Source organism: Mytilus galloprovincialis, chromosome 11 (genome assembly GCF_965363235.1).
Source record: "Mytilus galloprovincialis chromosome 11, xbMytGall1.hap1.1, whole genome shotgun sequence".
NCBI classification, from domain to species: domain Eukaryota; kingdom Metazoa; phylum Mollusca; class Bivalvia; order Mytilida; family Mytilidae; genus Mytilus; species Mytilus galloprovincialis.
Window position 1 is genome coordinate 24,867,281 of NC_134848.1, and position 15,840 is coordinate 24,883,120.

General features: G+C 33.6%; 1 protein-coding gene across 1 annotated transcript; it reads right to left on the reverse strand.

The window, feature by feature from the left end:
- Nucleotides 1–455: 455 nt before the first annotated feature.
- On the reverse strand, nucleotides 456–15,606 carry LOC143052079 (uncharacterized). Its single transcript, XM_076225047.1, has 5 exons — nucleotides 15,412–15,606; nucleotides 2,245–2,788; nucleotides 1,526–1,812; nucleotides 558–753; nucleotides 456–484 (listed from the first exon to the last, which is right to left on the reverse strand). Exons 1-5 carry the CDS (start codon nucleotides 15,604–15,606, stop codon nucleotides 456–458), a joined length of 1,251 nt encoding a protein of 416 aa, XP_076081162.1.
- Nucleotides 15,607–15,840: the final 234 nt, after the last annotated feature.

Sequence of the window (15,840 nt, forward strand, 5' to 3'; positions counted from 1 at the left end):
TAAACTAGATACCCCAATGATGATTGTGGCCAAGTTTGGTTTGATTTGGCCCAGTAGTTTCAGAGGAGAAGATTTTTGTAAAAGTTAACGACGACGGACGACGACGACGACGACGGACGACGGACGACGGACGCCAAGTGATGAGAAAAGCTCACTTGGCCCTTCGGGCCAGGTGAGCTAAAAACTGGGGTCCATGAATAAAAGTATTTTCAGTCTATTTACCTGTTCGCTGAGATATTCCATGTAAAGAATGCCACAGATTACTACAATGGTAACATCCTGCATTGTCACTCCTCAATACAACACTTTTTATGTTTGGCATTTGGTCCTTGATGGTTTTGAGAGTGTGTTCAATCACAGAGGTAACACTATACCAATCCTGCTTTGCTGATTCAATTGTATGAACATATGTTCTATGTTGAAAATGAAAAAAGCATATAAATATATATTGTTTATTATTCATGGATTATAAGTGTGTATGACACTACAACAAAAAGAACACTGTACATTATGTTTTGTTACAAATATGATGAGGGGGGGGGGGGGGGGGGGGGTACCTGTTCGCTGAGATATTCCATGTAAAGAATGCCACAGATTACTACAATGGTAACATCCTGCATTGTCACTCCTCAATACAACACTTTTTATGTTTGGCATTTGGTCCTTGATGGTTTTGAGAGTGTGTTCAATCACAGAGGTAACACTATACCAAACCTGCTTTGCTGATTCAATTGTATGAACATATGTTCTATGCTGAAAATGAAAAAAGCATATAAATATATATTGTTTATTATTCATGGATTATAAGTGTGTATGGCACTACAACAAAAAGAACACTGTACATTATGTTTTGTTACAAATATGATGAGGGGGGGGGGGGGTATTCTTTTTTTCAGGTTATTCTTAAAATTAAACGTTTTTGCTATTTCTTTGTATATATAGTCTAATAATTTAATTTTGGATGTAACGGGTCTTCTGATTGGCCGACGTTATTTTGTTATCAGCCCATAGACATAATTTAGTCATGTGACCGTGACGTCATCAACGTTTTTTCATGGTTTTCTAGTTTAAAATGGAATTTAGAATTAAATTTTAAGAAATGATTGAAATATTTTTTCTGTTTATTTGAAATAGCATAAAAAATTTGGTGCACACTGTTAAATAACCCGCTATGCACAAAATATTTTACGTTATTTATTCTTAGACAGAAAATATATTACAGTCATTCCTTAAAAAATAAATTTACTAAGTATTGCGCAACAGCACAGTGTATTGCACAACCGCATGAAATCTTCAATTGAAAATAAATTCAAATCATTTACCAATTTCATGTTCTTTGACTAAATATATTCTGTGACAGAAACCTCTAATACATGTGTCAAATATTTTTAAATTAAAATCCAATTCAGACCTGTATCAAGCTTGAATATTGTGTCCATTTAGCCAAACTATTCCGGATTGGACCTTTACGAAGATTGTTTTTGTATGTTGGTAAAACAGTACATTAATCTTCTAAATTTAATACCTTCAGTGTTGAATTGTCATTATCTTTGAAGATAACAACAATGACATGCCAGTTAAATCCCTTTTGGCCAAAGAAGTCACTCTGTTTCTCTCTATGGCGAAGTGGCAGAAACTTCATCGCCCAGTCCATAACAATCATGGCATCACCCTCTGTAAGATTTTGTAAGGTTTCCAAACGACACCTATCTTGATTGACACAGCGAAGAATATGACTTTTCCAGTCAAGAACTTTCACTTCAGCTGTCTCTATATCTACCAAAAACTCTGTTCTTTCTTCTTCAGATATATCTAGAATAGAATAATAGTTCAGTGGTTTCAGGCAAGATTTTAAACAATTTTTTCAGTAAAATGCTATATTGAATAATGTATGATGGCCATCTTGGATGGCTGGTGGGTTCACCTGCAATAAGTACTATTAGCGTTAACGAGTATATTCGACAACCAAATCCAGGTGGTAACATATGAAGAATACATACACACAACTTTTCGATATTTTCTTCATAATTTTTTTAATGAAGTCCTTACATCCTTTCACTTTGTTAGCAAGTTGGTCTCTTGCATACATAATGAACTATCAAAAAAAGGCTGTTATTCTATAGAAGATGTGGACAGACAACAGACAGACAATAGGTACTGGTAATGAGAAAAGCTCACATTACCTTTTAAACAAGTTCTGCAAATTAGCTTCAAAAAATTCATAACTATATTTTGTATATGTACCTGTGAATTCAGATATTATTCTCTTTAGCTCTATGACAGTATCAGGTAAAAGGCAGCATCTTGGACACTTCATATCATGCAAATGGTCAGTGCATGAACGTGCCAATTTCTTTTCTGTGGGGTCACTCAATGCGAATTGTATACAATGGTCAGAACATTGATCCTTCATCTGTACATGATGTTTGAAGTCAGTCTTCATGTAGAGCTTATATGAGATAAGCTTCTCTTTCATATCACTGAAATTTGTATTTTGATGTACAGAGCAATTTTGAAAATTAGCAACAATTTCTAAAAGTGTATCCATAGCACATACTCCATCTGCTGCAATATTGTCAAGACCTTTCAAATTGATACGGTGAGAGGCTGGACACTCACTTAGGATGTTAAACAATGTTTCTCTTGAAAGGGGTTCAAATTCTGTCTCTTTACAATATGACATATAGGCATCTACCATGCTAGAGTGGCAGGCTGTCCTCACAACTTCAGGAATCTGTAATACCTCTCCTGAGCTCAATTTCAATTCCTTTGTTCCAAAAGATGATACCTATAAGAAATAATAAGTTGAGCTTTGTTACATAAATATAATACAAATATGATGGTGGTATGCCCATATTATTTTTAACTGACAGTATTTTGTTCCTAAATAGATAAAACAATGTAGTCCCCTTTCCGCACCTTTTACATTTATCACCATATATCATAATCATTGTATGCATTATGCCTCTCACAGGCCCATGATTGGAAATAAATATTTTTCTTTTTCTATAGGTTTATTTAAGATTGCAGTAAATAATATATGTGAAATAAAAGTGTGTCAAATAAATCCCCACATAAAACAATAAATACCCACGGGGTTCATGGACCAATAGTAGGTATGATACTATGAGCTGGCTGACAGTTAACATTTTTTGTCTATATTTAGACAATATGTGTAGAGTGTCTTGAAATATGAAATTTATTTGTACGAGGCTTAGAAACGTGGCAAATGCAAGGTTCTACCGAGCATTTTCCCGTTTTATGCCGAATACAAATAAATTTCATATTTCCAGACACTATACGTATATTGTTTTTATACTGAAATCCAACAAAAAAAATTAAAAAATAAAAAAAAATGTGTAACAAATATTGTTAAAAAAAAGTGTTTTGAATTTCCCTCTTGGGGTACCATTTTGGGGTATTTCCCTATGAGCATAGTCCAGGCGGTAAGACATTGAAATTTTAAGGAATTAGAAAGGGAAAATGAACTTAATTAATAACATTTGATAAACATGGTATATAAATTACCAATTTGAAGACATAACAAGTTTAAATACATAAAAGTTTAACCATTGTTACTACATGTTGTCATGGTTGTGACGTGACGTTGTTGATGAAATACAGTAGTTCCGGTAAGTAGGCTGGGCTAATTTTTTAAATGTCACTCTAAAAGCGTCACACTCCTGACAAAAATGGCCTGTTTTAAAAACATTTCTCTGAAGTGGTTTGAGATATCTTCATGAAACTTGGCAGCAAGCTAGCCGTGACTATCCTGCATTTTATAACACTTGTGTTATAATAATATAAAAATATACCACTAAAAGTAAAAATCCTCATTGTTTTTGAAATGGCCCCTTTGCTAGTCTGGCACCTAACACACTCATAGGCATTTTCCCTCTTTGAAACCGGTGCTTTAGCATTCAGGATATTTGAAGCCATCTGAAAAACAGAAGAAGTTTACATTAAGTAAAATTTCCTTTTTCTTATACACTAAAAAGTTTAAAATATATACAAAAGTGCCATATTAGACCTTGGTATGATTTATACCTTATACTGCTACTTACAACCGGGAACCAGATTAAAACTTTTGAAACTAGGACTGATCTCTGAATTCGGGTCGGATCTCTGAAATTGGGTCTGATCTCTGAATGACAAAAGTTCCTCATTTTCATTCACCCCTATCATTTGAGTACTCTTAAAGCTCAGGCAAATGGGAATTAACATCCAAGTCCTTTGCAACATTCAAATTACTATTACCGGTAACCAAATTCTCAAAATATCCACAGTAAGAATATCTCTTCTTACTATTTAACACTCATATAAAACATAATTATCATTAACACACGGTTTTTGTTTGGGCAAGTGGGAATTAACATCCAGGTCCCTTACAGCAACCACAAAACATAATCACAAATCAAAATCATATAATCCTCCGTCTATAACTCATAGAACGCATCTCCAACACATGGTGTTGTTTGGGCAAGTGGAAATTAACATCCAGGTCCCTCACAGTAACCAAAAATTCACAACTTGAGCTTCTGTAAAACTCTATCTATAACTCATATAAAACATCTTCAACGCGTGGTTTTGTTTGGGCAAGTGGTAATTAACATGCAGGTCCCTCAACTCCTGTTTCAACAGTAAAAATATAATGACTAGATTTGTCTTCATTATTTTGTTAAACATCATTTGAAACCTGAACGATTCATCCGTATTTTACTGTTCAACTCGGGATCCGCTTTTAACAGGCAAATACTTTTGAACAGTTCAAAACAAACGGTAAAAAGCAAAAATATGCTAAATTAAATACAATTTTCAATGCTAAACTGTAGTTTGAACAATTGTCGTCCGTTTTTCAATTATTTTTTTACATCATACGATTTCTTTCTGAAGGTAGAGGTTTTATATGATACAGCGCCACTTTCTTATTTACAAACCTCGGAATTCCCACAGGTGCTTTATACTCACCGGATCAAATCACGTGACTGATAAATGGTCCATGCAACAGTTCTGCCAAAATAGCTGGATTAACCGTAACTTCCTGTATTTTGAAAAAATCTGATTTTGCTTCGATGTGTACACAGCGACAGTAAGTGTGCATTCATTGTGACATGTCCACGTTCTATGTGCCATCCCGGTTCCGTCAATCTCTGAAAGTAGAGGATTCCCTAAATCAACATTCTCACTCCTGACCTACAGAACTAGAACTATGTGCTATGGATATTGCGGTTCCGTCTGCCATGATAACCTACGTGAATATGAAATAGTCCGAGGTAAGCTTGTTTAAGTCAGGCCTTGTTGAGTATAACTTAATCAGCCATAACCCTAAAACTAAAGTAAAATTTTCCATACGACTATCTTTCTCAAAATGGGGAACATCATTTCTCCCATTCTTGGCGAATTTCCATATTTCTACGCAACGGCCTGATTTAATATTATTTAATTGAATGCAAAGGTATGTGTTTTCTCCGTGCCCCTGACAAGGCAGCAACCATTTTTTTTTCTGGGGTGGGGGTCTATAATAACAAAATTACCGAACTGATGATCACAAATCCAGAAAAGTAGTCAATAAAATAAAATTATAAAAATCCGAAAAAGGAAGTGGTGCCACGTATTGGATTGATATATGCAACTCTATATTGGGTATATGTGAAAAAATAAATGTAGATCATGTCCAAAACAAATTTGCATTTTAATCAAACTCCGATGTGCCGATGAACATAAACGTCCTAAATCAGTATGTTTGTTAAAGATGATTATTTGTATTTGAAAATTAATGATAAATTACCTTGGTTTAAAGAATTGTAATAATTATCGATATGATTTTTATTTTCAGATACAACAGGACCAAGGAAGACAGTAATGAGGGAGAAGAGGATGTTGTACATAGTGTAGACAGTAAAAATGACATTTTAGTAGATGTCGATATAGATGTAGTTATTGATTGTAATGAAAGGGTGGAAATGAACCTTGACATTTTAGTAGATGTCGATGTAGATGTAGTTATTGATTGTAATGAAAGGGTGTAAATGAACCTGGTCACCATGCTAAACCAAAACCAGGAACATTTAAAACAGGAAAAATATCAGCAGCTAAGAGATTAAATAATAAAATTCAGGCGAAAAGGATGGCCAAAAGCCGAATCATGAACAAGTTAGAAAAAATAAAAAACAAACTTTTAACGGAACAGCCATCTGAGCCGGTTGGTGTTCTATACCTCGATTATGAACAGACTACCAAAAAATTTAATTATGACGGCTCTGGATTCTTACTTAATAGATTCGAAAACTGCCAGGAAAAATATCAGCAGCTAAGAGATTAAATAATAAAATTCAGGCGAAAAGGATGGCCAAAAGCCGAATCATGAACAAGTTAGAAAAAATAAAAAACAAACTTTTAACGGAACAGCCATCTGAGCCGGTTGGTGTTCTATACCTTGATTATGAACAGACTACCAAAAAATTTAATTATGACGGCTCTGGATTCTTACTCAATAGATTCGAAAACTGCCGACCTCTGTCATCTCCCGGAAGAAGGTTATTGAAAGCAAGGGGGATGGCAGCTGCTACATTTAAAACAAAAAGACGATGGGTACAATTCTTGACACCCAAGAAGTATGTGAACTCCTTTGCTCCTTAAGCTGGAAAGTCCCTAGCTGAACAGCAGAAAATAGAAATGGATAGTGTCAAATGAAAGTGGAGGAAAGAGAAGTAATAATATCAGAAAAGGCATGGTACATGTAGTGCAAGAAATTTGAACCTTAACCATGTTAATAGTGTCATTTCGCATTTTTCTATATCAGGAAACTTTTAAAAAGTACAATCTATATTTTTTTTTTACTTATGACTACAAGTCAGATATTGGTAAATATCCTCTTAAGTTTGTACTTAAATATTCACTTATTTTTCATATTTCGTATCAACAGGATATTGGATACGTTATTTTGAGAAGATATCAACTGATAAATGGAGTCTTAACTGCAATTGGTGTAAATTCTATTTACTTGTTTAACACCCATGATTTGATATTCAAATGTTATTCATGATTTTATTAAACATGTCAAGATCTTTTGTAAAAAACTTAAAACCTAGTAAGGACTGTTCAAGCAAAACATACATCCGACACTGACAGGGAAAGGTAAAATAAATGAAAAGGTACAATATATAAATTGGATCTTGGTCAGAGGATATAGCATCTATTGACAGTTTCTGTACTTTAAAACATTATTTGTCTTTCGGTAAATTGAAAACATGGTATATGTAAAGCAACTACACACGATTGTCAAATACTTCCAAGATCACAGTCTGTACTAATGACGTGTAAAGTCACAGAAAATGATTTTGTCGTTATATGTATCAAACTAATCTTTCCTCACAATTTGCATAAATTCCTATTATTTACAGTTCAGTTCACTCTATTCCAGAAATTTGTGAGGTTTTCAGTGAGAAAAACGGAATCGCTTAAATTTAATTTTACTTCGCACTAGTCAAATACCATCTAACGTGCATACACAAAGTGACTAAATTATTTATATTTCCCGAAATACAATACGTTGCAGGAAAAAAGAAGAAAATGTATTAACTTTAACTATTATGATAGCGATAGTTGCTGCAGATCAATAGTTTAATTTTCTTTTCCTATGGTCAAATATATGAAGTGAAGCGACGGCATAAAATTTCAAAAATACTTAAATTATTTCTTTACAGGTTTAGTACCACATAGTTACAACGACAAAATTATTTTCAAGTTACCTGTGTGACAAATTCACATGTGCATTGTATTTTCATTTGTGTAGACTTGAACACTCAACGACTCATTATGAATACCATGGTCAGTGAACAAGCAGACTTGTGGTTATAGTAGGATATTATTGACACATTCTGAACGGGAACAGTGCTGTTAAGCCCACCGTTTTATGTTTAAATTGAAGAAGGATAAATCGCCCCACTGGCAAAACATTAAATCGCCCTACTTTTTCACCAACTCGCCCCACTATTAATCAAAGAGCTGAAGAGCTCTGAGGGAAAAGACGGCCATTGTTTCAATTTTTAGGGGGGTATCTTTTGATAGTCTACATACAAAGAATGAGCAAAAGAACAGCTAGAACATATAGAAAGGCTAACAATAATGAAACTAATTGTTGTTTATTGTTATTTCATTTCCTTAGTCAAGAATTCATCATAGAGACAATTTGGACCAATGAGATCTGCACCTTCTAAATCAAAACATTTGATTAAAGTTGGGAGTTAATTATCTAAAATTCAATTGAATTTAACAACTACTACAATATATTTTAGAATTTTAATTATGTACAACTGAATGGCAGGCTAAGACCATTCTCAATTTTTTTTATGACAGTATTCTCAAGGAAGTGAGGACTGAGAAATCTATTCAGTTTTAATTTTCCATTGATAAAGTTCCCAGTTACAACTCTCATCACAGGGATACATGTACTTATAAAATCAAATATGATTGATATAAGCTGTGTGAAGTTTGTTTCCAGATCCCACATTTTGATATATCTGTAAAATTCATGAATATAGCTTTAAACTACAAAAAAAACATATTAAAAAAAAAAAAATTGTCTTCTCTATGGTCAGGTTGTTGTCGCTTTAACACATTCCCCATTTCCTTTCTCAATTTTATTCTTGGCCATCTCTATCTGGCCTATGCAGTGGAGTCTCAGTGGTGTTCTTTAGCAGTTTTTTTTCAAGTACCTGTTTTCATTCTTGTTTCTATACCTTATCCGATAGCTTTTTAAATTACTGTCCTAGTCATTTGGTGGAAAGTTGTCTTCTTGGAATTTATACTTCATTCTCTTTTCTGTTTTTTTAGTTTTTTTATAAACATGTTTACTTTTTTTTTATTATTATTATATTCAAAAATATACGACAAATTTTAGGTGAAAAGTAGTAATTACAGTTACCATTTATCAGTTTACTTTTTGCAGATTGGCTTTTCTTTTTCTTATGATTTTATAGTATACACTCAGTAAGGATGAAAACATATTAACAACTTTTTCAATTAAAGTGAAATATTTTGCTAGAATAGGTAGTTTTGTCCATAAAATCTGATATGGGGCATTATGTTGATCAATAAATGATGTGGTGCAATCACACACTGTCTATGAGATAAAAATCACATTTTGATCTCAGTTCCTTAGCTTGTTATCCTTTTTATTATCTTATGGTTTTGATGCAATTATTCACCCCAAGGGTGACTGGGATATAGAAATATGGTCACTTGGTCTTCTCCCGACCGGCAGTAAAACGCTTGCTGAAGTGGGGCGTCCGTTTGGCTGTGCGGGCTGTGCGGGATGTATCAAGTTCGCAGTCACGTCCGGCAGAAGGGGACGTTCAATCCGATGCCTCGTGTAAAGAGAGTGCCACGCTCTTTGCACGTTAAGAACCCTTGCAACAACTCTTTGAGGGGTCCGTAGGTGGCCTGTTGCAAGGCAAAATTTCTGTCCCTATCCAATATACCCTCATTTTCCAGTGGCAGTCCAAATTTCCCCAACTATCATCCTAGATGGCCTCTCTTACAACAACCTACCTATTGTATTTATTGTGAACTTGTTCTCGTACTGAATATGCACGAAATGTTTGTCATTGGACGTTAAGCAACCAACAATCAATCAATGATGCAATTATTCTGAAAATTCCAAAATCATTAACTAAATCAAAATGAAATTAAAGTTTTGATTTTTTTTAAATCATATAAATGTATTTACCTAATGTAATTGACCTCTCGTGTTCAACTGGAATGACTTCAGTTTCCTCCAGTTGTTGTTTCTGTTGGTATGCCAAGTTTTTTGACACACCAGGCCCACATGACATTTAGAGGGTGTCGCACACTTTATATGCTGGGCCTGTACTTTGGGAAGGAATTCCTCCTGTTTAAGCAAAGGCTCAACATTTTTAAGTCTTTGGAGAAATTCTCCATGGCCACAATATTTAATGAGTTGCCTTTTCTGCACCTCATCCCTTACACAATATATAAGGGAGAGATCTATTGTTTGCAGATCAGCTAATTTTTTTATGTTTTTAACTATCTGGTTGATAGCCATAGATTTGATCCTCCTTTCATTAGACCTAACGGCATTAAATGCCTCATCTGGAGTCTTGTATTGCTTATTTTTTCCTGGCTACAGCTTAGGTGTTGATATGGTGTTGCAGTTCTCATTGTTTCCCTATTGAAAAATAAAAAAGATGTAAGATTCTAAAAAATACCCCCCCCCCCCCAAAAAAAAAAAAAGAAAAAGAAAAGTTAATCAGTTATAGTAATAGTAAGAATTTGTTTACCTAGGGCACTGATTACCTTAGCTGTATGGAGAAAAACCTTTTGGGGATTCGGGTCCTCAAACAGCTTTCCAATGTTGTACACTATTTGTCCTTACATATACAATTGTTTTAATTTGAAGCCTCTTGTATCGACAAAAAATGTGACTGGCATAGTAAAATTATAAGCATTTTCCTTTATCTAGATATTTATTAATAAATGTGTTGTTATAGCATGATATACATATTTTATGCATTTTGTATTGCAACTGAACAGTAAATGGTAGTTTAACTAAAACACATATTTTTGCAAAACTTTAGAGAATATATGAAATAAAAATACTCAGTAAATTGTATCAGGATTCTTAAATATTTAAGTCGTGTGACAAATACTCTTCCCTCAAATATTCAAATCTGCAGATTCAACATTTTTTTTCTAAAGAGAGTACAAATATACAGAGTTATCATGGAGGCATTTGTTCAAAAGTGGTCTTTCCGATAATATTATAATTATCTTCAAACCTAGCAGATGTTAATGCATCATTTCTAATATCGGACTAAACCATTAACCTTGTAAATAGCTAATTAACTTTATCATGAGGCGTTGAAATAGAATGTGTCTCAAGTTTTGGAAAAAATATGCATGATTTTTTTATGGTTACTAAGTTCATTAAAGTTGTTCATATCTGACATAACATAATTGTTTGAGGTCAATATAAAAATAAACAAGTTAATAAAATGAATGGAAAAAACAACAAACATTGTAAACTGTGCCACTTGCTAGATGATGGTAAACAAAAAAAAACTAAAATGGAAATGGCAAAACTGTTATGTAGTACAGTTGTTTAAAACTGTATGTCTGGTAACATTTTACTTATTTTTGATTATTAAAACTGATTTTTTTTTATGAAATGTTATCTAAAAAGTAAAAACACAATAATACTAAACAATTTGTCAACATTGTGTTATCATCTTAATCGCTAAAAAAACAACAAATGTAACGAAGAAGCACTAACATGCATCCATCAAATTTATCATCCTCATTTTGCTTATATCATCTGATTTTATTTTTCTATGTAGAATCCACCCTTAAAGAATGGAAGGTTTTCAGTACTGGTGTTAACTTGTGCGTTTGAAATTCGCACAGGTAGACATAAAATAATTTTGTCGTTCAAAGTATGACGACATACATAAATAAGAATGTAGGAAAAAAAGTCACAGGAAAAAAAGTCACAATATAGATTTTATATGAAATTGTCATATGGCCTTCAAATACTTTTTTAATTTCAGTTTCTTCAACTGTCGTTAGTTGTGTATAATTTGGAGTTTAGTATGGCGTTTGTGATTACTGAACTAGTATATATATATGTTTGTTAAGTGCGCTACTGATACATTTTATGTTGTAATCATTTTTGTTTTATATCTCTTTTGAAGGAGATGCAAGTTAGACAGCACCAATTTCCTTTAATTTGGGTCAAAGTTTAGACATTTACTTTATGGCTTGACCACATGTTATTTTGATTTTTGAAGATTATATTAGTCTGATTTAGTTTTAAACGGACAACTCATCATCATTACTAATAGCTGAGTATTTAAAACAGTTATTGATAAGGACTGTTAAAAATGATTAGTGGCTTCTTGTGACACATTTCCCTTATTTGTAGACATTTAGGGAGGAAGCCATATCGAATGTAGGACAGAAAGTCACAGGACAAAAAGTCACAATTCATTTTTTCTGACTATTTTCTTTGAATAAAAAACACTTATTTCTACAAAAATATTTTTGTATTTCTCTTGAACTAGTGTATAAAATCTAACTTTGTAAACAAAATTTATCAATAAAATATCAAAGTAAATCAAATAATTGTTAAAAAAAACAAAATATCAAAGTGGCTTGGCACTTACATGGCTTCATGGTGCCAAGACATTTTTGTTTTACATGATTAAAATTAAATAAATCTTCATTTTTCAAGTATAATGACACATTTCCTAAACTTTAAAATGAATAAATGTAATAAAAAGTAAATATTTCAAGATATTTCTCTTATATATTCAAACAATTGTCAATATATTATTTGTGACTTTTTGTCCTACCAAATTTGTGACTTTATGTCCTGTGACTTTCTGTCCGTTTACCGCCATATCAATGCAATACAACTTGAGATCAATGTCAGGTAAAGAAGATGTAACAAAAAACAGTGAAAGTAATAATAATAATTAAAATAACTGTGTGACGAGATACGCAAGTACAGAGTCACGTCAAATGTATATTACAAAAAAAACAGTCTTAACAGAAACAGTAGTATTATATAAATAAAATAGTTTTGTCATTCAAAATATGACAAGATACATAAGTAAAAGTAATATAGATAGAATAGAATAGAATATCTTTTTATCCTTAAGAGGTACCCTCAAGGGGCATGGCAGTGCATATGCATAAATGACAATATAAAGTTACAAACAATTACAAATACAATAAAGCAGAACAACAAAATAGTATGCTAAAGTTATACATTATACATATTGCTTACAGTATCCCAGTGTTATATAATAAATGTATACTCAAGGCAGGTGTTTTGATAAGAAATAAATATGTAGCGGGGTTGCTTCCCCTCAGTACAGGTAATACATATAAAGCCAGTCTAAATCAACTGAGCTAGAGAATCGATTATTTGGCGCAGTGGTTTAACGCACTGGCTGTTACGCAGACGACCGGGGGTTCGAATCCCGGTGGTGACGATAAGAATTTGTAGAGAAGAAAGTAAAATCACAACAATACTGAACTTACAAGAAAATCAATTCGGAAAGTCAATAATCACATGGCAAAATCAAATAACAAAACGCATTAAAAACGAACGGACAAGAACTGTCACATTCCTGACTTTGTACAGGCAGTTGCAAATGTAGAAAATGGTGGATTAAACCTGGTTCTATAGCGCTAACCCTCTTGCTCTCCGCTTACAAATAAAATATACCCCAAGGGTGACTGGGGTATAGAAATATGGTCACTTGGTCTTCTCCCGACCGGCAGTAAAACGCTTGCTGAAGTAGGGCGTCCGTTTGGCTGTGCGGGATGTATCAAGTTCGCGTCCGTCAGAAGGGGACGTTAAATCCGATGCCTCGTGTAAAGAGAGTGCCACGCTCTTTGCACGTTAAGAACCCTTGCAACAACTCTTTGAGGGGTACGTAGGTGGCCTGGTGCAAGGCAAAATGTCTGTCCCTATCCAATATACCCTCATTTTCCAGTGGCAGTCCAAATTTTACCGACCATCATCCTAGATGGCCTCTATTACAACAACCTCTTTTCAGAATAAAAATCATTACCTTTAGTTTTCAAGTTGCAACTGCCTGAATTTTCTACAAAATACATTTTGCCTAATACATGCTAATGTAAATTTATAGGGTACACAAGTTTATCGAAAACAGAATTAAAACTTTTACATGGTTAAGAAAGCGTGGACACAAATCAGTAGGGATAGTATTTACCATTATGAAAGTATTGCATAAAACTAAGTCAAATATGATACTTCATCCCATATTTTAATAATGCCACTTGAATAAGTTAGGATTTATTAAATATATGACTAAGCATAGGTTTCTGAATGTGTCACATTAAATTGGATGAAAAAAATCAAAATGATTACACATTCTCATGCCTCGGACAGGTGAGCTAACCTACGGCCAGATGTATTTGATTATAGTATTGTAGGTACAGGATTTAAAGCACTATGATGTAGTAGAGTCGCGTCACGTCTGTTTTAGTTATTATATTTTTGATTAAATTGAATTTCTTTTTTCAAAATCGACATTTACAATGTATTAACCGCGCATCTATATATATATATATATATAAATATAAATCCAATCAAACGGAAGGAGAAAAAACCACACAACAAAACCAACACATATCTTAATAGTTAGTTTCATTTTTTTTTAATTTTGTATTTTTGTTCTTTTCTGTTGGTTTTGTTTTTACTGATGATTAAATTTAACAATGGATAATGTTTATAGTAGATCGAAATTGACATTGTCTACTGAAGAAGCTAATTACTCTTTCTTGAGAAACCACTTCAAGCAACTCCTTAGTTTGGCCTAGAGCAATTGCATTAAATACAGCTTAGCAGTCGCACTGGCCTTACTGTAGAACCCTCATCCTTAAAGGCAACAGAGCAGTTGTATTTTTTTGCTTTATTTATCTTAGATTATTTAGGGGATTAAATATTAAGAGTGAAAAAGTATAATTGATTGGGTCTATAAGAAATTTATTAGAATATTGCTCAAAGAAAAAATATCGATTACAAAACTAAGATATCAAAAAATTCGAAGTGTTTTAAAAAAGAATTGGTTTAGATTTTATACATTTAATTTTATGTACAACAATTTAATTCTTTTCTAACATTATTGGTGACCCTGGACAGGGCCGTTTTACACCCAGTAAGACTCTATCTTCTGGCTCCGCCTAGTCTCGTGTTAGTTCCAATGGCCCTGGTTTTCAGAATAGCTGTTTTGATGGCGAAGGAATATTTTGCCAAACCAAAGTGAGTAAAATGGATCCTATCACTACAAAACAGGTCTTTATTGGTAATCCACGAAGGAAATTCTTAAAATTAGATGTTATCTCGTCGTAGATTTTCCCTTGCCAGTAACCGAAGTCGATTATTGATCAAGTCTCTTCTTTGGTTGTAAGATTCTGTTGATATTTTGATGGGGTCCTTTCTCGGAAGGATGTTACAGATAACTACTCTTTCAACACCTGCTTCGTTCAATGTATCAATGATGCGCTATAGCAGTGTCATGAAATCAATATCGTTCCCACCTATCGATAGAACAACGGCAAATGGTGATGTTCTCTGTTGCCTATAGCCTATAAATTTGACGTAATCTGCTCGCATACTGCTGTACCTGGTGAAGGGTCGGCATCTTACGGCCATCAAATGTCTGGACTCATTCTGTCCTGGATGATTGAGCAACAGATCTGTGAAATGGTGTTGTCCCGAATTTGCTGCGAAGCCTTCTCATGAATGAGTGACCACTACAATTTCTTTTTGCGATAAGTCTGTAAAGGAAGACATTTTCAATTTTGTATACTGTTCCAATATGTAAAAATTTATATTTATATCATTATACGTTTCGCAGTACAACCTTCACCATCATCATTTCCAGAGCTCAAATCAGCAGTACAACCATCATCATTTCCAGAGCTCAAATCAGCAGTACAACCATCATCATTTCCAGAGCCCAAATCAGCAGTACAACCTTCACCATCATTCATCTGACCATCATCATTTCCAGAGCTCAAATCAGCAGTACAACCTTCACCATCATTCATCTAACCATCGTCTTGTCCAGAGCTCAAATCAGCAGTACAACCTTCACCATCATCATTTCCAGAGCTCAAATCAGCAGTACAACCTTCACCATCGTTCATCTGACCATCATCATTTCCAGAGCTCAGATCATCAGTTCAACCTTCACCATCGTTCATCTGAACAGTGTCCTTTCCAGATCTCACGAGCAGCAGAATAATGAAGGAAGAAAAAAACAATACCTCAAAACATGACCA